This window comes from Pteropus medius, unplaced genomic scaffold (genome assembly GCF_902729225.1).
Source record: "Pteropus medius unplaced genomic scaffold, Ma_sr-lr_union100, whole genome shotgun sequence".
In the NCBI taxonomy this organism is placed as follows: Eukaryota; Metazoa; Chordata; class Mammalia; order Chiroptera; family Pteropodidae; genus Pteropus; species Pteropus medius.
The window spans coordinates 10974197-11000317 of NW_024356249.1; the positions used below are offsets into that span (position 1 = coordinate 10974197).

The 26121-nt window shown below is 40.7% G+C and overlaps 1 protein-coding gene across 1 annotated transcript in view; it reads right to left on the reverse strand.

The window, feature by feature from the left end:
• SND1 (staphylococcal nuclease and tudor domain containing 1) overlaps positions 1–26121 on the reverse strand; it is a 390995-nt gene that overhangs the window by 353366 nt on the left and 11508 nt on the right. Inside the window, exons 2-4 of the mRNA XM_039860623.1 lie at positions 10611–10760; positions 4624–4744; positions 962–1040 (exon numbers count right to left, since the gene is read on the reverse strand). Coding sequence (XP_039716557.1) covers positions 962–1040; positions 4624–4744; positions 10611–10760 — 350 coding nt within the window. The remainder of the gene's footprint in view (positions 1–961; positions 1041–4623; positions 4745–10610; positions 10761–26121) is intronic.

Genomic DNA, 26121 nt, shown 5'->3' on the forward strand with positions numbered 1-26121 from the left:
GTGCATTTTTGCCTTTGTTCAGTATGTTATTGGTACAGTCCATGCAAATGTTTATCGAAAGCCTTTTCTTCAGCTACAACAGTCATCTAATAAAACAAGGACTTAATGATTTAAACAGCATCTTTAGCCTCCAAATTACTGGTGTAGCATATCACTTTTCGGAGACTAAAGTGTTAATTAAAGCCAGCTGCGATCTATCCTACTGAGAGCCAACACTGGTGAACTTGAACATGACACATGAACTATAAAGCTTACACACCTAACACTCATTTCTAATAAGTTCACACTGCCATTAGCTAAACAAATACATTCTGACTTACTACTTATTAAGTACCTACAGATCCACAGACTAAAAGAGACTTAAAAGGCTTTGGACAGAGAAATTTTCCCTGACTTTAAAACAGAACCATTGAGCCCTTGTCAGTTTCACTAGATTCTAAGCAGCAGACTTTGCTTTGAATTCTATTTATTCACTCCACTTTTTCATTGCACTATTCCTTGCATATGACATACTGTATATCTATTTGTATTGGTTTATCGTCTATCTCCCCATTAAAATGTTAGCAGAAACTAAGTCTGGTCACTGCTCCAACCTGGCACATAGTAAGTGCTCAATGGATCTTTTGGGATGGAAGGATAATACTCCAGAACAGACAATCTAAGGTGTAAGACACAGCCTGTTGACTCTTAAGAATAGTGCTGCCTTGTCTCAAAGCCTATTTTTAAAGGAGTTTTATACTTATTAAATGCCACTAACAAATGCTGAGTAACCTGCTAGCTTAGAATAATCCACATCTGGGCAGCAATGTCCTAAAAGCCAGAGAGCACCAGAAGTTACCCATTTAACGCAGGGGCCAGAATGAAAATGCAGCAAAGTCAATGTAGAGGTGACCCAACCTCCCTCGAGTGACTGCCGCTCTCACAGTGGAAAAGAAGGAAGTCAGAGGGTCAGAAGACTTACTTAATAGCTCTCATGCCTTCTCTCCGGGTGGCCAAGCCCTCTGCAACCAGGGACTCTGCAATGTTTTCCCCATTGGTATCTGAGGAGGAAAAACGAAAATTAAACATAAGATTTGAATCTGCCTCCAATGCCAAAAGAGCTGAAATAGAGCCCACTTTCGCCCGAAGCTCTTCAAGGAGAACAATGATGCCAGAGAATTACCCAAGTCAGCGATGCCACGTTGGGTTTTTAGAAAACCTCTTCTTCCAAAACTTCTAGTCCCTAATACCTGAAGGTCTATAAATCTTTTTCTCACGACTGTTTCTAATTTTCTTGTGTATCACCTTGGCCAAACACAATCTCAGGAACTAGTGGAGATTGACAAGAAAGTAAGACACATGTGGCAGTCCAAGACAGTATAAAGAGCACTGACCCAAGAAGAAGCCTGGCACTGCATACAAATTCTGCCATTCTGCCATTCTCTCAGCATCTTAGTTTTCTCGTCTATAAAGTGGGAGGAGCACCTGCCTAGATACCCATCTTGTGAGAATTAAACAATAAGATCTATAAATTGTCAAGCGCATAGGAATTAAAAACATAGCACATAATCAGAGAGATAGATTTCTCTATAACATTTTACACCAGAAAATCCAATTCCTCTCAGGATGTCATATTCTCTGCTCCAACAGAACACCAAGACAAGATATACCATTTGACCAAAACTTTCTCCTGCTCACAGAGACACTGAGGACAGTGTCTAGATTGTTAATCTCTCACACAGCAGCCTTCAGAGCAGGAAAAAAAAATGAAGTTAAACATGAAACCTGACCTGATTAGGTTTTACCTGGGTACTTGAAACATTAATTGCATTTCCATGCCATTGAAGCTTTTAGGCTCTGTGTATTCTCTTAAATGTCTGCTTGTCAGTCGAAATGATAAAGGAAGACATCTATGAGAGAATCACCGCATAAAGATCTTTGATACAGCAGAGAACAAGCTCCTAGACAAACTGAAACACAGCAGTCTAGCAGAGAGGTAATGTCAGCACAGAACAAAATTCTGTAAGATTTATATTCAGTACACTATACAATAACTTCTGCAAGCAATAACAAGTAAACCCACCCACCCCCAAATCCAACCTAATGCCTTGCCATTAGCATGCCCAAATTTCTGCAGAGGCAAATTGTAAGCCTCTTTCTTACCAGAAAAAGTTAAGATAAACAATAACAATACAAAGGATGCTCAGGTTCTGAGGTCAAATGTGGCTCACAAGAACCTTTCCACTGAAGTTACCGCTGAGGCCAGACACAGACGCACACAGCTACCTGACATCAGTAAATATTACATGGGTTCTTTCGAAACAACAGGAATCCCAAAAAATGAAGTCAGAAGGAAAGAGTCGATGATTGGGGGAAAGTTGAGTAGTGAGAGGCCGAGAGTCACGGGCAAATGAATGAAGCCCAGGTACAAACCAGGTGAGTGGCCATAAAACCAACCTGGCAAAAGCATAGCCGACAGTTCTCACTGTCTTGGCACAGAGTGCTCTAATAATGGCTGTCAGCGGGCCCACTCCGAAAAACTGAGCTCTGATTGCTCTTTCAAAGTGAGAAAAATACCTTTTTCTAGACCAACTTCCCAAAGGAGGCAACAAAATGCAGTTGATGAATATTGAAAATGGAATTCGTAGGGCAAGTATCTGATTCTTTTTACATATCGAGTTATGAATTTGACCAAGTCACAATTGGGGATGGTACTAAGAGCAGTTAGGTGACTATTTTCTCCAAAAGTCGGAAGAGTAATCACCTTTTTTTAATAAGTTGTAGGTTAACCACAATTTCTCAAATTCTACCTTTCTCCCTCATCATAAAAAGACTGAGCAGCCACAAAACAGGGTAAATATATGAATATTAACTACTTATCTAAGCGACTGTTTCCTTTCATTAGAATTGGCATTAAGAGTTGGTTAAAGTACCTGAGTGAAAATATTAAACTTTAGATGTAGGTAGTTTCAATCATTCTTTCAGTACATATTTACTGATCACATATTTATTGATCAGATCCTATGTGCCAGGTTTTATTCTAAACATTAGTATGTTAATTGCTAAATTACATCCAACTTGTAATTTGGGTCAGTTTAAAAAACGAACTTCTTAAAAACAATTTTAAAGATCATTTTGTCGGATTCTCTTAATTTGACCATTTTAGTTCAAGATCAAGGTTATTTAAACAAACTCTTAGTCGTGGCTCTTTATAGAGATATCTGTGCCCGCAATTACCTGCAGTCCAGTGTAGTCTCTTCGGGATAACAGAAGACTAACCAGCTGTTATTGCATCAGCATTTTTAGGTAATAAAATCCTTGAACATTTGCATTTTGAAGACAGTGTGCTTCTATTTATCCCATATTCTTTCTAACCAGTAACCACCCAACGATAATGCTTAAATGTTTTATTTCCTACTATATCACTTGAATTATGGATAAAAGGCAAATGTCTATTTCTCTTTTTGAAAAGACTCCATAAATTTCTAACTTCCCATTCAATCAAGAAGCAAGGAGCCATCTGTTTGGGAGGCTGAAAAGGGTAGTGTTTCTCCACAGGGTAAATTCTACAAGATGCCGCCAAGGCAATGCCCAGCGAGTTTTTCTAAGGCCTCTACAATTAAAATCAGAATCTTAAGGGGATGTTGCTAGCCTTGCCATTCTACCTTCTTGCTTACTTCCAGCACTGACTACCCAAGTCAAATAAATTATCTAATGCAGTTCAGTGAGTAGCTTATTTTATCAAAGAAACACAGGGAAACTTAAAAAAAAAAATTATCTGCTCTCAAAATAATTCCAGATGAACAACTATTTTACGCTTTAGGTAGAACATTGTACCAAGTCTTTCAATGTCCTATTTCTGTTCAAACTCTACTCCATAATCTTACTTTCCCTCTACTTAATCAAAAAGATCAGAGCACCTAATATCTCATGAGCCAGAGGCCCAGCTAAACCACCAGCATATGTGTACACACAAAAATATGCTTACTGAGTACACACTCTGTGCCAGAGCTAGGTGCCTTACATACACTATCTCTTTAAACTCTCTTAATAATTTACAAATAAACTAGGGCTTAGAAAGGTTAAGTTAAGGGTTAAGTAAGAGTTCATGAGGGGAGAGCCAGAATTCTAACCCAAAGGCGCACAACTTCGAAGCTTGTATTCTTTCCATTCAATCACAAAATATATAGCTTTCGAAAAACCACAGGCCAAAACCAATCTTCCTTTCCTAAAGAGTCCCCATGAGGAGAAGAAAACTCACAAAATAGATAAAGGAAATAGACGATGCAATCAGAAATCTACAGGAATTCAATTAGCACTATGACCTAGAAACACAGAGCCAGAGTTCCGCGGGCTAAGGGCCTATAGGCCTACACAAAGCGGAGAATGCATGCTGTACAACACAGCTAACCCAAGGCAGGAAAGCAGGCACAGCAGCACACGAGGACTGGCATATTGGGGGTGTTCCTCAACACTGTGTGCCAGGGGCTTCAGTACCCAGGGCACTTCCAACTACATCGACAGCCGACTGCCCTAGAGCTACTGCCACCAATATGCACGGCCGACCTTCCACCAGATGAAAAGTGATCTTTGGAGGAACTTTAGACTTGAAGAGAAATGCATCCTTTCCTCCTTGCTACTCACCTTTTCCCAGGTAGATCATGCCATACTCTCGCCCCTGCGGAGTCTTATTTTCTATCGTGAAACAGACTTCCTTCCCAATCAGCTTCTTCCGAAGGAACTCTCGTGCAGGAAATGCCCAGGGCTGAAAGACAATACAAACGTCACAAGACAACTGTCTAGCTTCCCACCATAATCAGCATTCAAGTTCATTCCTTCAATATTCTGGCCCTGCGCTGGGTCCTGAGGAGACTATAAAAATGAAATGCACACAGAACAGATCACACACTTAGGGAGCTCATAAAAAATGAGGGTCTAGCCATTAACTAGCACAGGCCCTAAAAACAGGCCTCACGGCTATCCAGACACTGGTAGTAGTACTTTTTCCCCCATCACTGTCTATTCAAAGTTATAGCTTACTTGATGAATAATAATTGCAATAATTTTATAGCACTTACCACTTGTCACCCACTACTCATAATGCTCTACATTTACCAACCCGCCCGCTCCTGGGTGGGAAGTCCAGACTCCAGGAACTCGCCTAGCCAAAGGGAAGTCATAAACAACAACTTTGACCTCCATTTACTTGCCTCCTTCCAGTTTACAAAGCACTCTCACTGACTATTAAACCAGCCTGAAACCAGTTCAAGGCACTGTTGGAGTAAGGATACGGTTCTAGTGCTATCACTTCAGAGGGAGTTCCCTACTCAAGAGCCTTGTTTATGTCATTTCCTCCACCTTTTTGAAGAATAGCCAACAGAGTTGAGAAGGGTAAGAACTATTCTCCCCAAAATGTCTCCTCTTTTTCTACTACTCTAGTCTGAAGCTGTACCAGCGCGACCCTAGATAGGTCCCAGATCTTGGGGAAGACACTAGTAACAGACTCTGGTCAGAGATCGCTTTGACACTGACATAACGAGTGAGCCACACATTCATACAATGGGATGCAGAGTCTCCATGTGACCTCAAGATACTGTGCAAAGGAATGATTTCACCTATCCCCAGACCATCCCTTCTAGGACGGTATAGACAAAAGGAGATGTCTCCTCTGAAGCAGCCCTGTCACAGTCAGCAGCCACGGGTGCTTGAATTTATGGTCTGAACCTAGCTCAGTGCCCTAATTTCCCTTAGAACAACAGAAATGAGGAAGGAGGGGGTAAGAGTTCTAGGAGTATATGATCAGCAGGCACTCACATGCAGAAAACATGCAAAGTATAAATGGGAAGAGGGGTATACAATAGGCACGGACTATCCATTATAATCTTATGGAGCTACAGAACTCGGCATACACATGACAAAGGCACAACGGTACATCCATGGCCTGAAAAGGAACCCCCTGCTGACCTTTTCAGCCCATGAAGATTATCCAACAAGCTTTTCAAGAAGAAAAACATCCATATGACTTCCCAGAAACCAGAAGCCAAGCGACCTGCTGGGCTAGTGTTCATAAAGCTGGTCCTGTTATATGATATCAATTGTGGATGATTCTAGGAAGAACTTAACGTGGGTAAGTGCTCTCGAAGACACAAAAACAAGCTGATACTAACGCATCTAATGCTCTCTTCTCCACACACCAACAAGCAAAAGACTCAATCATCCAATGGCAACACAAAGCTTACCATATTTTTATGGCCCATTTCTACCCCTTGCCCACTCCTAGAAATGAAAACACCAAGAGTCTGATAACTCATAAGTAAGCCCAATTATCGAACAATCACAGAAACACTACTGAGTCAAGTTAACGTAGGCTCCTACCATTTTTATTAACTTAGTGATCCACTTACTCTAAAAACATTCTCAACATCAGATCTAATGTCTAAGATTTATTTCTGAGTGCCGTACTAATATCTAAAATTCAGTAACACTCTGCCTTCCTGACACTTGGAACGGCTCCAATGAGACAAGCACTCCTAAAGGAAGCCAAGACTTTGGTAAAAATTCATTTATCAAGGGTCAGTTCACAAGGAAATATCTAGCCCTCGTGGGAAAACCTCCAATATCTACTAACTAAGCAGAATTCCTAAAAGTTTTTAAAGCTTGCTGAAGGAGCACCCTTCCCTAAGGACCTTGCATTTTATAGCTGGTCACTGAGCTAAAAGAGAAAGTCACGCTGGAGGTCTTGAAAAAAACATATACCTAATTTTATAAGAAAAAATATCTAGCTTCTGTAATCATCCTTTCTTAAACCAGCCTTCTCGAGTTGTGTTCCACCTGGGGTTGGGCAAATTAACTGAACAAGATATTATATGACAAAAGGCAATTAGGAGACTCAGAAAAGTGACTGACCGCCTCACTCCTCATGAGGGCAACAGAGCAACAGAGCACTCGGGAGAGAATCTCTGTACAAGCGTTCACACGGGCAGCCAGCAGAAGGCTACCTGATGGTGAAGACCATCCCAACAGAGCCTCTCAAAACAATAAGAGTCAAGTATAGGAAAATCTGCTTAAAGCATTTATTTATCAGATAAGGTCAGCACAGCCTATTGGGAAAAATAACTGTGGTCTGTTCAAATGATGTCCCAGAGCTCCATCTAAGAAGCAAATGGCCGTTAAGTAGTTGGGATTCAAAATTCCCTGTTCCCTTTAGAATGCCCAACAGAATGCCCAACAGCAGGCAATCTAGCAGCTTGCTCTGTGCTCCCAGACCTAAGCAAGGTTCTGATGTCTGCCATGATGAAACGAATTTTGTAATTCTAATCTTTTCTTTGGACATGACGGACCCCTGAATACTAGAACAAGATTAAATCCTCCAACAATGTAAAGCCATAAAGCTAACTACTTTTGTACATGGACCAACATTTAATATGTCCTGTCCCTCCTTCTCTTCTAATCATTTCACTGTCCCACCTGTACATGTAACTAATACCTCTCTGCACCCCAATTCTCAAAAGCTCCACTGGACAGAGGACTGTGACATTCACTTCTATATTTCTCATGAAACCAACGTAGAGCTTCACACATAACAGGAACTCAATAAATCTGTGGGAAATAAATATATAATTCCCACGGTGACCATCAATGCAGTATCCAGGCTGCCTAGAGTAGCTAGGCAACGCTGGGGGATTAGCCTGCAACAGGGCAGTGACAGCTGGGGACATACCATGGAGCTGCTTTTATTGCCATAGGACTTAGGAGAGAGCTGAGTTTCTGTGAAAAAAGACATCAGGAGGGAAGGCAGTGAATGATATTTGGGACAGTGAAACAAAGGGAAGCAAATGAGCAATAATGTTCCTGACTCTATCTGAATGTGAAAATACCAGACAATTTGGAAAGCCAGAGAGGGCAATGTCACATTGCACAATCTACTGATCCCCTCAAAAAAGAGATGCTCAGGTTCTTTTCCTCATTATTCACTTAAGCGTGTATTCACTGCATACCTGCTTTATGTCTGGCACTGACCAGGCATGAGATGAGAGAGAAGGTCCCTCCTCTCAAAGAGTTTGCTCTTTTGTAGAGCAAGACATAGAAACATGGAATGAAATGTTATGGATGCTATGACAGCATGAAAATGGGACAATGAAAGAGGTCAGCTGACTTCTCAGCAGGAGAATCTTCAGAGCTAGGTGTTCACAGGGCACAGGTAAAGAAGGAGCTCCCGACGGAGGGAGTGGCATGAGCCAAGGCATGAGCAGGCAGGACTCAAGTGGCTCTTAGAAGACCTGAATGCTTCAGCGTGGCTGAAACGTAGCATGCCAGAGGGGGTTCAGAAAGAAAAAACTAAGTCAAAACACAAATGGGCTTGAATCCCCGCTAAGGCATTTAGATTTGTCACAGGGGAAATGAGGAACAGCTGAAGTATCTGGGAATGACACAAGAAAGGGAATCAATAAGATTGTTTCAAAGAGATCTGGGGGCACATAAAGAAAAGATTAGAAGGGAGGAGAATGAAGGCAAAGAGATTATTTCAATATCCCAAGCACACTACCAGAGTTGAACAAAGAAAAACAGGAGTAGTAATGAAGTTTCAAGGTTGGAGAAGGGAGGTTTTAAGGAGGAAAAATCTCTAGGTCTTGATAAAGGCCTGAGTATTGGGGGGTGAGGAGGGAGAGGCTGAAACAAGAGCGCGGGAAATCGAGTTTCTGATTGGAGTTACCAGCTGGAGTCACTGCTAACTTGAGCCAGAGCAGCTTCGAGGGTCTGGTAAAAAAACCAGAACACAGCAGGGCAAGGAGGGACCGGATTGTTAAGACAGAAACAGTGACTGTGGCTGAGAAAGGGTGAAATCCACAGCTATCAAATACTTCATGTCACATGGACCTTTGAGTTACCAAGGGAAACTTAGTGAGACTGAGTTGCTCTGGAAGAATCAAAAAGCACTAGACTGTATAAATATCTGAAACTAAAATGAAAGCTAGGATCATATTCCATGGGATTCTTTCAGCCAGGATAGTTCTGGTAAGATTTTATTGTACTGTTATATAGAATACAGTTAAGATATTTTAGAACAAGCTCCAACTGTCCTTATGTTTCTCTGCCCTAGATTCTCATCCACAAAACAAGAAATTAAAACCCTTCTTTCCTAGAGTCTATACTGCTTCTTCCTTCTGGAGAAATGAACTTGATCGGCTCTAGCCGGCCAGGGTCAACATTCTTCTCCGCTCAGAAGCAGAAAAGCTGTTACTCAACAAACAAATGGAAGAACTATTCAGAATGTTGGTCAAGAAAACCACTTAGCACCCAAAATCTAAAAAGTGCTGAGAGAGATTTAATCTTCAGTACTTGGTCTAACAGTACTAGGAGTATTTATAAAAGCGGAAATCAACGAATAACACTAGTGATTACCACAACTAAGATTTATTAAGTACTTTATAGGCATTTGCTAAGCACTTTGCTATTTCCAATATTTGTGCTCACTGAGAGAGGACCAATGAAAAAGAACTGATTTTAATCTACTGAGTCATTTTCCCAAGAATCTAATTGCTATTGATAGCAGAATTTGGGGGGATCTTTCTCTATTGTCTATAACATTGCTTCACTATCTTAATTCAACAAAATACCCTGTATTATAGCTATCATATACTTCAAGAAAATACAGATGAAAAAAACTAAACATTTTCCTTAAATAAAAGATCCCCACCAAGTGCTTTCTCTTCTTCATTTCTGTGTCACAGAATAGCAGAGGAAAGCTGAGGTACCACCTTGCCCAACATCATCAAATTGGGGTAAAGGACAAATAATTAGAATCCAGAAATTTCATTTTTGATGGCCAAAGCACAACTAAAGGAGAGCCAAGAGCTGGTGTTTCAAATAAGAGCCAAGATGACTGAACAATGTCAAATTAGGACTCAGTGGCTGCCTGGAGAGGCAAGACCTGAAGGCAGACCACAAAGGCTAGGTGGCCAGGCACTAGAGGCAGGGGAACGGAGGGGACAGTGGAGCAAGAACTCAGAAGTCTCTCAAATCGCCATAACACAGTGGTTCTTAACTACTACTAAGCCACAAGCTGTCTTGAGAAACTGATAAAAGCTCCCTCCCTTAAAAATTCATGTTTACACAAACTTTTACAAAAGAAAAAGAGTGTCTGCTTGGATAGGCAATAATTGTCTCTGGAATAAGACACAAGACAGCAATAACATCAGTAGTCCTTGGGAAGGAGAACTAGATTTTTCACTGACTATCCTTCTGAATTTTGAACGTGAGTGGAGAATTCAAACATATATTAATAAAAGCGCTCTGCCACAACCAATGCCAACATAAATGGCCAAGACTACCTACGAAATGTGCTAACCTCTTCCAAGAGACAGAAGATTGAAAATACCAGCAAACCTGAAGAGGCTCTAAGCCTAGGGAAAATGGTATGAGAAAAAGCTCCGAGCCTGGGCTCACTGCTAAGGGTGGTAAATGTACCAACTGACGGATGTCACTGTGGGTATGTCCAGAGTCATTAGTCCTGTGATATGAACACTCACAATATACAGAAAAGAAAGAGTAGATCAACTTTGTATCAGTAGAGGAAGAGTCTGGGCTGTAACCTGGGCCCACAGCCTCAGGGAGGCCTCAGAAGCACCTACCTCATCCGAGGTATCTTTGGCATCCGGCTGTGTGGCAGCCGCCCGGCGAGCAAGGTTTCCAGCTCGAATGTTGCTGAGGTTGATCTGCCTCTCGGGGGGAGGACCCCCCCGAGGCTGCCCTCTGACGATGATGGCACACCCTGAAAGGACCTGAGTGTGGGGAGGGAAAAAAAGAAAATCATCGGTCTAGAGATAACAGCACCATAATATAGATTGTTCGATACTGTATCCCCAACATCTAAAACAGTACTGTACCTGGCACCTTGCTGAGTGACTAAATGAACGAGATTGTCTTTAGTTTCATAAGAGAAATCCCCATGTCAAAACTTGGGTGAGAGAGACCCAGAAATAAAAGTAGGAATTAAACAAATGATAGAAAAGTCAAAAAACAGGCTGGGGTAAAGAGCACATGAGATGTGGAGGTTAAGAACCTTTGTGATTTCATCCCAGCAAGCACCACTACCTGTGTTCTGTTCAGTTTTTCGGATGTTGATGTCTCCATCCACACATTCCATTTGAGGGCACAATGGAAGGCCCAAGAAAAGGGGAAACTGGAGGAAGAAGGCCCTACACAGCACCTGGAAGAGCAGCGCAGCCAGAGCACGTGCGCACGCTTCTGTCACAGACAGCACTCATAGTTTAGGCAAAGAGAGGAATACAGAATCTAGAAAACCCATGTTCTAGACGATTAAAACAGAAGAATCTAAGAAGCATCTTAAGGCTCCCAAGCCTTAAGTAGCTCCTTTCATCTCTCTAATCAAAGGCACCAGGCATAGAACCTCCTTGCAACTGTGAAAAGAGCTCTGAAGCGCGCTGGTATTTAACTTTTCAATATTTGCAGGGGAGAAGAAAGGAGGATTTCAAGTGGGAGAAGAGAAGGCATAAATGATAAACATCACCCAAGCTATTCAAGTTGTCTTTGCTCAGCAAGGCACGATTTAACCAGCAGGTGAGCTCAAGCCCCGGCTTCACTAGATCTGACAGATTCATTTCCATGCTTCAAAACAAGAAAAGCTAACAGTATCTGGAAAATTTTAGAAATTTACCTATTACTCTCTGTTACTAAATTTGAATAAATTTCTGAGGGGAAAAAAAGGCTGCTAAAAATTTAGTAGACAGAAGGTTAGAGAGTCTTGTCAAGGTAGAGAGAGCTCCGTGGTAGACAAGACGGTGGAGTTCTCTTCTTTGGAAAGGAAGCCAACTCAAAGGAAGGAGGGGTCTGAAGAGAAACCATCCCTACACACGTGCTTAGCTGACAATTCTCCGTCACCTCTCCACCTCAACTAACGCTTTAAATCGTGAAATATTAATATAAATACAAAAGTGCATTTAAACATACGTGTGCATGTTAAAGAATAACAACTGAGTAACCACTACCCAAGTTAAGAACTAGGACACTGCCAGACCCTGGATTCCCTCAGTGTCCCTCTCTACCGATGGCCACTTCCTTCTCCCGACTGCCACCGGTATCTTAACCATTGTGATAATACCTCCCGTGCTTTTTTGTACAGTTTTGCAGGCTAGGTATACATCTCTACGGAATACGATTTCATTTTACCTATTTTTGGAGTCTAAATAAACTGAGTCTACTGCATGTATCCATCATGACTTCCTTCTTTTGCTTAGTTTTTTTTTGTAAAACTCATTCATGTTGATATAAAACACTAGACGCTAGTTTATTCACTTTCACAGCTGTACATATATATTCCTTTGTAGGAATACACCACAATTCATTTATCCATTCTACTACATTTTTACAGAAACTCTATCTGACAAATATACACATTCCAATCTAAAAATAGTGCTCTGATTAATGTCTCAGTGTCCCCAATACCTTTGGCACACAGACCTTGGTCTAAATGCCTCCTCCCTGGTTACACCATGACACATATAATAAAAGACTGTCTTCTCGTTACAAGCCATGCTCTTCATTTTTATCCTTTCTGATCAAGTGTGACCAGCAATTAAAATCTACAGCTTCCATGTAAACAGCCTTTCCTGAGAACCCATGCCCTGAGCATCAACCCAGGGAACTGACATTCTAAAAAGACAGGCTCTCAAACAAAGCAAAGCCAGGAAAGAACAGGTATTCTAGGGCAGAGGATGCTTGATGTTCCTGAAATGAGATGGCCAAAGGGAAAAAAGAGCAAGCCTGGATCTAATTCATTTATAGTTAATTCTTCAGGAGTGGTGAAGCAAAAATAACATGTTGTAGAATACTTGCACTTGAAACCATTCATGCACCAATTCCAAACAGGGCTGAGGCTGAGGAGAGTCCAGCTACATAAGAGAAAAAAACCAGAGCCTCCATCTCCAATGCCTGCTCCTCAGTTTTAGTCAAGTTTTCACAAAAACTAATAGAGCACTCCCAGGAGAGCCAGCACTGCTTGGTAGGCCCTTCGTACCCCTTCCCTCCTTCGATTCGGCTTCCTTTCCAAGGACTGTTCTTTTGCAGAGAACTCCACGGTCTTGTCTACCGCAGGGCTCTACCTTGACAGAACTCCCAGCTAAGGACCGTTCACAAGAAAACTCACCTTGGCTGATCATGTTAAACTGATTAAGTGAGCACTGACCCAGGCTAAGAAATAATCCTTATTTCTCAAGTCTGATGAAAGCCACTGAAAATCTCAACAACAGAATGACTGATGAAAAGAAATCCCCTTTTCCTCTAAGTATCAGGTGTCACCTCTAATGCCTCTACCTAGTACACTAGGTCCTAGAAGGACAGTGGATCTGTTACTACTACCCTGGCCCCATTTAAGGGCTTTGGCGAACAACTTGTACATGGGAATTTTGCAAAATTTCCTTTGTACACCCTCCTCTCTCTCTGAATGCTGTTCTAAAACTGCTGTCAGAACCTCTTTACGCTACTGCACCAAATAATGCCACTCAGACAACAGTAATGCTCAAATTAACATTTTTGAAGAGAAATGACTTTTACTTTATAGGCTGCTCCACACCTTTTATGCTATTAAATATACAAAACACCAAGCAGCAGCCACCAATTCAACTTCCTAAGCAACAAGAAGAGCTACTCATGTGGCAGACACTGCTATTCCTATTCCCCCAGGAGGAAAGACATGACACATGTATATCTTTCCTCTGAAACTCTCCCCCCTTCATTTGGCCATAGCCTTGGCAGAGGTATGAAAATACTCTGTCTGTAGACCATTACAGACGGGAGATTGGTCTATAAGGGAAGAACTGGTTTCCTTCCTACTATTTATAGGAACAGAAATAGTTGGAAACACACTCCACCTCCTTTCTGCTATATCCATTTCATCTTCCAAATACTGTTCAACTCCCTCTACCTACTTTACTTGTCAATAGTCTTCACACGAGTTCTTCCTCCAAAATATTTTAATGACTTTCTCTTATCTAAGGTTCTCCATCAAATAAAGCCAAGGAGAAATGGCTTCTAGGGTAAAAAATATTTAAAATGTCTTTAAGTAAAATATGAAAAAAACCAAGGGTCTATATATCAAACTAACGTCTCACATGGCACTAAAACGAGTCATTTGTCCTCTGTGAAAGATGTGACACCCAGCAGATTACTGTCATAGTTTTATTCAGTGATTGAATCATATTTATTAATTCAACGCAAATTTATTGAGAGCCTACTATATGCCAGGCATTGTTCTAGGTAAGTGGCACCCTTTAGTAAAATAAAAGACAAAAAAATGTCTATTCTTAGAGAGCTGACATTCTACTGGGAGAGGAGACAGAAAAATGATAAACATACTAAGTAAAATTTATCATTTGTTTAGCAGAATTTTAATTTCAGAAGAATATTAAGATTGAGAGGAAACTGTCACAGGTAATTGTTCTGCCAAAGCGGTACTGATTCATGTTGCAAACTTTCATGGATGCGGTAATTATCTTTAATTGCTAATTTATAGGGCATAGAAATCAAGTCATATGGTAACTGCTTTATCCAATTATATTAATAAGATGACATATTCTAGAAAAACGATCTCAGCCCTACCTGATACAGCAGGAGGTTTGTGAAAATAGCTGTCACAATGAGTCAGTTTGATGGAGGTTATGGATTAGACATTTCTCAGCTTTGCCAATAAAGGTTGCAGAGGGGCACAGCGTGATCCTGAGGACCTGGCTTCAGGGCACAAGTTGGATGGAGACAAAGGCTGAAACAAACCAGCTGAGAAGGAAAATGGGGACTCAAACTGTTCAAACCCACTTATAGGTTTACTAGGAGATTTACCAACAGTGAAACACATCATGGGCAGCCACTAAAATGTTGCCCAGCAACGGGCACACCACATTAGGTCTTCGCTAGATTCTGATAAATGATTTGGCTTGTTTAACTCTTAAACCTCCAGACCACAGACACCAGAAGACTGAATCATTCTTATACAAAACCAAGCCACACTATACTTAGGGCAAAGAATGTGATGTATAGAAATCCATAAGCATATCAATAAAGCCCATATTTTTTTCACAGCCCAAGAGTAAAAATCACCTTGACCTGAGAATGGAGTCTTAGTAGCTGAGAGCACCTTATTAGCTCTGTAAGGAGGAATGGCTTAACAGGTCTATCCACCTGTTAAGATGTATATCTTAGCAATATCTGCCAATATGAAGACCCAATATAAAGAATTAGAACAGCCACCTAATGAGCACTAAAATGTTACAAAAAGGCCCAAAATAAACCCACACATTTATAGTCGGCTGAATTTCATCACGGGTGCCAAGATAATTCAATGGGGAAAAAATAATCCTTCCATCAAAAATTGAAAACTGGGTATCCATGTACAAAAGAATGAAGTTAACTTTTGTATATAGTGTGAAATAAAGAAAGAATCAGAGACCTAAATTTAAGAGTTAATCTATAAAACTCTTAGAAGAAAACATAGGTGTAAATCTTTGTGACCTTGGATGAGGAAAGGTTTCTTAGATATATGACACCATCACAGAAAGCACAAGCAACCAAAAAAAAGATTAATTGGACTCGGTCAAAATTAAAAACATTGTGATTCAATGGACAATATCAAGGAAATGAAAAGACAAAAGCACGTATCTGATGAGAGTCTAGTATTTAGAATAAAGAACTATTATATCTCAATAAAAAGACAACCAAATTAAAAAATGGACAAAGGATTTGAAAAGACATTTCTCCAAAGAAGATATATGAATGGTCGATAAGCATATGAAAAAATGTTCAACATCATTCATTGGTCATAAAGGAAATACAAATCAAAACCCCTATGACATATCACACCTCCTGGCCACTAGAACGACTATGATCCATAAAACAGACAACATAAGTATCAGCAAAGATGTGGAGAAACTGGAAGCCTCAAACATTGCTGATGATGCAATCACTCTGGCAACATCTGGTAGGCCCTCCAAAGTTCAACAGAGTTACCTTATCACCCAGCAATTCCATTCTCAGGTATATACCCAAGAAATATAAAACATGATGTCCTCACAAAAACTTGTATACAAATATTTATTGCAACACTGTTCATAATACCCAAAAAGAGTGGAAGCAATTCAAATATCCACCATGTGATAAGTAGATAAATAAAATGCAGCATACTCAAAATGGAATTAGTCTGAAATTAAAAAGAAATGAAGTACCGACTGATGCTACATGAATGAACTTTGAAAACATTATGCTAAATGAAAGAAGCCAAACAGGAAAAAGCCACATATTGAATGATTCCATTAATACTAATTGTCCAGAAGAGGCAAATTCATAGAGACAGAAAGACTAGTGATTCCCAAAGGCTGAGGGAGGGGAAAATAGGAAGTGACTGTTAACAGGTACAGACTTTTTCTTTTACATATTGATGAAAATGCTCTGGAATTAGACAGTGGTGATAGTTGTGTGAAAACCACTGAATTGTATACTTTAAGAGGGGGATATTTATGGTATGTGTATTTCAATTAAATTTTTTAAGATCTAATATAGAGTACAAAAACATGAGGACATAAAAACGTATACTTCACGATAGAGGATTTCCATATCTTGCAGGAAGACAAGATGCTTAGCTGAACAGTAAAAATAAAAATTTTTTAAAGGCAGCTGACTCAGAACCAAAGTCAGACATGGTGATTCAGCACAGAATGGAGAGCTACTGAAAACTTTCAAGTCCTCCAGAAATAAGACAGAAGTCTCAGGAAGGAAGCAGAACTTCGGCGAAATCTGCAAAGCTCTTAAAAGGATAAAAATGACTGAAAACAACATAAGTTTTTCTGAAAAACAATACAGCAAGTAGAAAGAAATCCTTTCTCTGTGTGGCAAAGAGAACCAGGAAAGTGACTGGGCTGAAAGGTCCACTGTGCCATCTGGAAGCCTGCAACTGCCACAACCCAAAGGCTGCACATGTAGGAGCTATCAGAGTGACAAAGAAGCAGGCCAGGGGCTCTTCTCTGGACAAGGTGACTTCACCTAAAATTACCATTCATTCAGGTTGGGAAGCTGTTGTGAATACTTTAATGAAGCAAAAAAGTTCTAAAGAAACAGAATTAAAGAATAACTGAAAAGAAATTGAATTGGAGAAAATTTCAGAAAGGAAATCAGGAAAAAACTTCCTGGCACAGCCAGAGCGGTTCCATCCATAGGAAGAATCACCTCTTAAAAATTAAAAAGTCATTTAGATGAAGAGCAAACAATCCCAAATGAACATAAGCTGCGTGGTCTGGGAGGTCTTTCCCAGAACGCTCGCCAACAGTGCCAGCTTCCTTTTTCTGGCAAGAGCAAGAGGCAAAACTAGAGGGCCAAGCACTCAAACGCAATGAACTAAAAGCTCATGGCCTCGGCATACCATGTCACTCAGTCCAGGTGCACTAGCACATTCAGCAGAGACAAGCTTTAGTGTCTGCTCCCAGACCAGCTGTATCACAAATTGGACCTCAGTTTGGAAACAGTGAAGTTTAAATCACAGGGGGGCTATAACGATCATCTACAGAGAGAGGGAAGCTACAGAAAACATCTAAATGAGCTCTTTTATTTTACAGATGAAAAGTCTGCAAGCAAGACAGGTAAAGTGACATTTGCTTAAAAGAAAGTACTGATGGCAGAGTAAGGACTAGCTAGACCTGAAGTCCCCCAATCCTGATGTCTGGTCTGACTATGCCACATGTAGAAACAAGCATGTGGGGAGCTGGTGTCTGTTAAAATGGTATCTGAGGTTACTTACTAATTAAATATTTTTCCCAATTAAAATCCCCATTTATGTGTGCCAGCAGAGCAGGTGTCAGAGATTAAATCACTAAGCAAGTCAAGCTTCCATGAGCTGGCTGCCCCAAATCAAACCAACATTTATTAAACAGTACCATATACAAGGCCAACAGAGACTAAAGAGTCTAATATTACAAAATGACACCCAAAAGGGAGACATGAAGGAAGAAAATTTCAGAATGATAAAAAGCAGGACTGACAAACTACAGCCCACTGGCCAAATCCACCCTGTTTCTGTATGATCTATAAACTAAAAATGTTTTTTATGTATTTAAATGATTGAAAAAAAATCAAAAAGATATTGTGTAACATATAAAAAGGGTATGAAATTCAAACTTCAGTGCCTGTAAATAAAATTTTATTGGAACATGGCCAAGCTCACTGCTTTCTGTAATTGTCTATGGCTGTTTTTGCACTGGAACAGCTGTTGATTAGTTGTGACAGAGACCGTATGGCCTGCAAAGCCTGAAATATTTACTACCTGGCTCTTTAAAAAGCTGGTTTGCAAACCCATGATATAAAACATGATAAGAGTAAGATGAAAACTAGTTTTGTGGCAGTCTAAATAGCAAGTGCAGAGCAAAAATAAATTCTGGACCACTTCAAGTTATACAAACCATTCATTTTTATAATCAGAAGCAGTGGTATGTGACAATAAAAATTTAGTTCCAGAATCAAATCAATGTCAGTGGTGACCTTAGAAAGTTACTTAATTGGCTCTATTTCCTCTTCTATAAAATAAATATAGAAGACCACCCATGAGAGTTGGTATGAAACCTAAATCAGAATAAAACATGCACAGAGGCTGGCTCAAAGACCCACTAATGTTAGCCAACTTTGGTATTATAAGAAATGGCTCAAAATATGGTCCAGAGTAAAGATAGGATGAGTATGTAAAATACAAAAAAATGGACATTTCTTCTGAGGATATAGAAGTAAATATCAAAATCATGGAAGTTCTCCCACCACTAAATTCAGTCAAAAAGAATTAAATAATCTATAATCTAGTTTCCCTGCTTTATCAGTTAAGATACCCAATCTCTAGGAAACTAGATTTAAGTGCTGGTTAGAATCTGTCCTCAGAGGTAATGGTAAATAAGTATCATATCTTAAGTCCATACTGAACTTCAAGCTTGACAAAGTGTCCTGGCAAACAGCCTCAAATGACCATGAAATCTGAAATCGGACAGCCTTGAGCTTGAACACAAACTCAAGGGAAAATTATTCCAAACACCGTGATAATCCTTCATCCATAAATGAGGGTAACACTACCATCTTCTCTTGTTATGACTACTAAGTGAGCTGCCTCACAGTACCTGGCACCTGGCAGGTACTCAAGAAACGATAAAGGCACATGGGTTTTTCTCCCCCTCTCCCTCGTCTCCAGCCCTCTTCACCCGCACAAGGCTCTGAGGAAGCGGGGCAGCGCTGCTATCCTCACTCACAGCCGAGGGAACTGTGGCAGTCAGATGAGGGCATCGGGGCCAGAACACTGGTTTTCCCAGTGCACTTTCTAACTCCAAATACAAAATACATGAGAACCATGAGTCAAAAGAACAACAAGGCTGTAACTTAGTGCCTACACAAATAGTCATGAAGAAACTGACAATCTCCTAGAAGCCAGTTATCAGGACTGTCCCCAGGATGAAGGTCTTCTGCAGAGCCAAGTCCTCACTATCTCATGCGGAGCTGACTGTTGTCAAGACTCAGAGTAAGAAAACTCAGGAAAAACTAAATGGCAGGCAAATGTGAAGTGTCATTTCAGAGACATTCATTCTGGTAGTCGAAAAATTTTTCAGAGTAACAGTTGTATGTAAAAATTACAAAAGACAAAACATTAATTGACTCTGAAATATAAAAAAGATCATCACTAAAGATTATGACTGCAGGATTTGACCCCTCTCTCAAAAAGTTAGGGTCAAGTACTCAGGCTATTAAAAGGTAAAGGAAAATCACTGCTGTGATCAGGGCTTTTTGTTGGAGATTTCACTGTGTAAGCTTTAAATGACCCCGGGGGTAGTTCTGAAGTGCTCCTAAGCACGGAGAAAGCTGTGGTGATGTGCCTTACAGAGAAAATATGTTAGGTGAATTCCATTCAGGCATGAATTATATATAGTGCTATTGATCATAAGGTCAATGTTAATGAATCAACAATATATATTACAGTGTCTTTAAACAGAAGCACACATAGAACAGGGTTATGTATTATTACTTGAAAATGTGGTGACCAGAGGCTCACAGGAACCTAACTGTAATTCTCACAGAAGCAATGGTTCAGTATTCACTACTCTGGTGTCTGCAACTTTATAGAATGTAAGTACTATGAATGCCTGTATGTAATAAATGCAGAGAGGATGATATGGCAACTGGCGAAATCCAGGTAAAGAGGACATAGGAGTTATTTGTACTATTCTCATGACTTTTCTGCAAGTTTGAAATTATTTCAAAATAAAGTTTAAAAAACTCTTTTAGCTGCTAAATGTACTACTGGTTGCTTTAGAGCCTCAAATAAAACAAACGCTAGAACTAGATCTCACTTATGGTTCTTAAAGTTTGTCCTTTTCTGCACCTTGCTCCCCCACCCCCAAGCACACAATACCGAGAAAATGAATGTCAAACTATTATCGTGTTCCAAGGACCAGATTTTTCTATGTGATCCACTCATTGTTTCATGTTCTTCTTCCAAATGAAATAAAATGCTACACTTTGAAATCACAAAATTTAAACTTCTCTGAGCACACAGTTCAAAAAGGCTATTGCCACATTCTCCCACAAAAAGAGATCCCCTTCCGCTATGCTAATTACTTGGTAGGGATTTTAAATTTTTACATATATGATCTAATTAGGTTTTATGTTCAGAAAGACCAGAAAGCCCTTATGTCTCAAAAGTCTTGATAAACACCTAATGAAAGTTCAGAGTTTGAGTAACTGAGAACATTCTATAAGAGACAAGAGCACCATACAAATTTCTTGTTTAAGTGAAGCCTTAGCTTTACAATCTTGGTCACAATCTGAGAGTTGGCTTTCTTTATTATCAAAGAGGAATTAGAGAATTAAAACAATCATCAGTGTCTGAACTCCTGCTCTAATCTAGAAGCAAAGGGAAAGATTTTAGAGGAATGTCAAGAGAAATTCTCTATGTTCATTTGCAAGAAACTGAACCTTGAGTTTAAGACTTTATTTTCATTTGTCCTTACCAAACCCTAAGACTTCCTCCTCTGCACCTGCGCTCTCCCCACACACACCTCCCTCGGCCTTCTCTATGATGTAGGCTGTCAGGATCACAGAAGGGCAGGAGAGTAGTATTTTCAGCCAACACATGGAAGGGAGAGGAAGAATAAGTCCCTACTGCTAAGGACCTACAGTTTGAAAGCTGTACATTTATATCACTGCAGCCACTATGGCTACAGACTTGGGGGGAAACGACCCAGTCAAATCCCATCATCTCTCAACTGAAACAAAAGAATAAAAAGGAGAGACATAAGGAGAAGAATGCACAGAAAGCCTCTGAAGGCAATTACAGACCAGCAATCACCTGAGAGCTTATTAGAAACGCAGACTCTCAGATACAACCTGGACCTACTGAATCAGAATCTGCATTTTAATAAGATCTTCAGGTGACATTTATCGTATGCCCAAGAAAGTTATTTATTCCCTGCCCTTTTATTCCTCTCTAACTGCCTGGCTCAGACACATAGGTGCTCCAGCAAATTCAGCTTAAATTGTTCAAAGAAGCCTTCCCAATCCCCAGACTAGGTCAGATCGCCCTGCTGTGTACTCTGACCACGCTATACTTCCTCCCATGGAATTCATCACACTATTGAATAGTATAACTGTTTATTTTCAGTTTTCCTCTCTACGCTGCGAGCTCTGTAAAGGCAAGGACCATATCTATCTTATCTACCACAGTACCCGCCAGAACCCAGAACAAGACCAGAGACAAAGTAAGCATTTAATAAGCATTTTTCAAATAAATAAATGGCCCTATTGTGTATCAAACAGTGCTAGATTCTGGAGAGGGGACACAAAAACAAGACACAGTCCTTGTCCTTAAGCAGCTGGTAGCTTAGTGGACTTTTGCTGAAGCTAACAAGAGCCAAGCTCTTAAGAGCATGTGTTGCACTCACAGATGCTCTTTCTGTTTCTCTACCAAAAGACAACAGGTAGCCCATGTTTTCCAATGCGTGCTACCTCCCCAGCATGACCTACAGGCAAACATGTCCTGGCCCAGTCCTCCCCTCACCTAGGATTCTCCACATTCCCAGAGTTGAATACCTTGTCCGGCATTGTCTCTCCCTTCTCTAATGCAACTCCAACTTTCTTCAGCATCATTTCAGTCTCCCCTAGGAAATTCCTGTTATTTCTGGGAACATTTCTTCAACACGTTTCCCTCATCAGTCCTCTTATTATGAGATGGTGAATTTCCCTTGTTACCTCCTTCAAGAATGTCTTATCTAATTCATTTCTAACCACTTAATTATTTCCTGTGAGCTGTCAAGTCTACTCTATTCTCAACAGAAACCACTCAAATCTATATCCCAGACCACATCCGAGAATTTTCCAATTAACTGTTCAATATTCAATTGTATTCCGACTTTTCTCAGTCGCTTCCTATATCCCCCAAAGGGATACTTTGTGTCTGAGCAAATGCTGTCATTTCTTCTGATTATATTTTCCATGATGCTCTTATTTATTCTTGTTTAATAGACAAGAATCTCTCGGAAGATTTACATCCTAAAGCTTATATCCAAACACCGAGGTAACAAAAACAAATCTGAATGCCTAAACTAATAGCGATGAGAGTAATATTATTTCCTCTTATCTTCAGGGAACAAGCTCACAGAGAAATATAAGTGGACAGAAAGAGAAGACGCTGACAGGGAGGGAGGTGCGTAGTGGAGAGGGCGCAGGCAAGTCTAGCCTACTACCAAGCCGGGGCACATCTGTCTTTGACAGGCTCACACCCAACCATCACACCCCACCAACCAGACCCCAACTGAAGTACAATGCAGCCACTAACATCAAACTCTAGACCCTGAGGGTCTCTTCTAAGCACTGCATGTGCACGAAGTATTACAGGTGTGTTCTTGTGCCTGTCACGAGTAGTGTTAACGATTCCAATTCTCAATGTTTTCTACAACCCAGCCTGTCATAGTGTTTACCGAACAATCACAGACTGGAGCCCTAGTCCACAGATTTGGTTTAGGGACTACCAGAAATCTTTAACACACTTTAAAAAGTCACCAATTGTTTTTCTTAAACACTTCAAAATATATACTTCTAGGGTAGCTGGCTCCAGCTTATTTTGTGGGTTTCAATAACTAATGCAATTTTTTGGTTCACACACATTTTAGATGCATGCCTACTCTGTTTCATAACTACTACGTGTGGGCATGTATGCGAGAGGAAGGCTGAAGATCTTATTTCTCTTGAATTCATGTCCTGGCCCCGCACGTATAGGAAGCAACTCCCCAAAGACGCAGGTCTTCTTCTGTTAAGGAACCCAAGAAAAAATGGTCCTGATGGCAAACAGCCCTTTCCCCCTCCCTTCAGGGACAAATGGAATCGAAGCGGGGGTGGCCAAGGCAGGTGAAGAGCCTGGGATTGCGTCTCAGGGGTACTCAGTTAACAGGCTCTGTAAGCCCAGCTCCCACCCCACCCTTTAACTGACTCCATCCTCCTCCCCAACTCCAGTGCTCAGAAGATCAGTGCAACCACAATTCCTGATCCAGGGAGGGAGAGAAAGCAGCTATTCCTAGCCACAATGGCTGTAGCTGCAGTTATCTCATTTCTCCTCCTCACAGCACTGCCATTGTCACAGTGTCCCTGAGCGAAATGTACAATGTACAAAGTATCAATCATAATCCAATGATAAAAAGGGGGCAGGAGGCCCGTATACCAGATATGGCTAAATGAAAGAATAGCAGACGTCCCGAAATATCCTAGAGAAGTGAAGACTGTTGCATTCACTATCCCTCAGGTTTGCTTCTGTAAAGTTATGTGCATTTTTTTTCCAGAACTTTCAGCAATAGGGAGGGTAGTTTGTTGAGCGTAATACTCAATACTATTCAGAGAAAATCATCTCTAAAGAATTTGTAATATGCTCATTTTGGTTTACATGCAGGACTGACTGGAGAACTTCAATTCAACTTCTACGCTACCTATGAAAAGCATTAAATTTCAAGTTTGTTTTTTTTTAATTGTTTATTGGAGTAACACTGGTTAATACATTCATAATTTTCAGGTGTACATTATCATTTGACATCTGTATATTCTATTGTGTGTTCATCACCCAAAGTCTAGTTTAAATTTCCAGTTTTATTTTCCAAACTTATCTGGAAACTTTTCCTATTTGAGATGTTGGTAGTCAATTTTAGGTATCAAAATAAAGAAGCACAAATCACAAATCTACAATACATGTTTGAGTCCTTGAATGCTAAAACATACCATCCCAGGATTCTCTTTATCATTAAAACACTAGGAAAACTGTCATGAAGGAATAATTACAAGTGGTCATTCCTTTCCCACTATACACTAGTGCCCCAGCCCACCCCATCCTTCATCATAACACAGATGTGCACACTTCAAGAAGTTAAACAGAAAGCCATTTGGCCACGATCTGGAACCCGCTGTAATATCTTCACTACAGGCACCACTCAGAAAAGAGTGCTCCTCCATTTTTATTAAAAACATCCATAATATTCTACTTGCCCTATGCAAACCATAATATCCAGCTCTGAGATTCCTCTTACCTTTTTTTGTGGTGGTGGGGGGTCACTCTCTTCAATAAATAAGTGAACATTCTTTTAGCATATAAAGCATAGAAATTTCAACGAAAGTTTATGAGCAGCCAGGACACATGGGGTAGCTTTAAAATTAGCCTTGTGCCATCGACCACTTTCAAAAATCAATTTTCTGAGTTACTGTTCCTCAGATTATCTGAGTCCCAAGCTTATTCTTCTCTCTGCATTGGCTTTCAGCTTTTCCTGTTAATAATCAAAGAAACACATTTTCTTCTGACAAGAGAGTAAGAGGAGCTTTCAGTCAGAGCACCCATACAGGACCTCTTAAGTAGTTAATGGAACCAAGCAGTCAGGCTAGCAGCCCTATACTGCCTTGCTATGTAGGAAAGTTATTCTAGAGCTAGAATCCCGATGATTAACACGGGGGCAGGGCGGGGTTAATGGGGAGCTGGGCCTCTGCCCCACAGAGAGCCTGCGAGAGGTCTCAGGAGATTCTAAAGCTCTCACTGGAGAGTTTAACAAGATAACTCAGGGCTTTTACGGAACAGAGGCAGCCTCCCGGGCTCTGGGCTGTGAAAGGGCTCACCTGCCAAGAGTAATAACACAATTATGGCACACGGAATAGATCCCAGCAGGATTCCAGGACCTGGTCCTACGATCTCCTCTCCCTTACAGAGGGGAGGAAGGAAAGGGAGGAACAGAACACACCACTTTTCATGAAGACCTGTTAAGTCCTATTACGTAAGCAGATAAATCACACTTGCCGTACTGATTCACTGGGGTGTTGCCAAAAATAAAAATGCCCCTTGCTATTCAAAGCTATAATGTAATGAATTTCCCTCCTGGAACAGAATTCATAAGGTTTAAAAGTTCACTAACACCTTATTAGTGTATTCCAGAGACTGGACAGAAAAACTTAGAAGCCTCAGTTCTTGTTTATTTCTCTCCTCCAAACTTCCAGAGACCCTTTGTCACTTTAGGCAAGTTGCCTTCACCTTGCACACTGAATCCACATAGCTCACAGCTGCTTTTAAGAATAGCTGAGTATTCTCACCTGTGCTTACTCATTTCTCCTGCCTTTTATTCCTTTGCCTCTGTCAAGACTTGTCTCTTCCACCATCGCAAGATCCCCTTTTCAACATACAGCCACCGGCCCCAAGTTAACAGCTTTAGCCAGAATCAAGCACACAGCCTGGGGTCTCGAGCCCAGGGAGCCTCCTCTCCAGGGAGGTCTTTCTTCTCAGCCACAGGCCCTCCTCTTCTCAGGACATTCTAGTAGCTAGACTCACAGAACCATCCACTTTCTGCTTACACTGGTCTGTGAACTATGCCACCACACACTCTTTTCTCCAGACTTGACAGTTCTTAACTAAACCCACTTAACATACATTTTATCACTCAAATCAGGACACTTCCGAGAGTGAAAAGGGGGTGTTACTGATAATTATGCTGAGACAACAGGTGTGAACTGCAACAGCACTGGGCCAACTGGGATGTGAGTCACCCGGTCCTTACAAAGGTGTCAAGGCCAGGTAGGCGGCTGTTCCTTGCAAAGAACCAA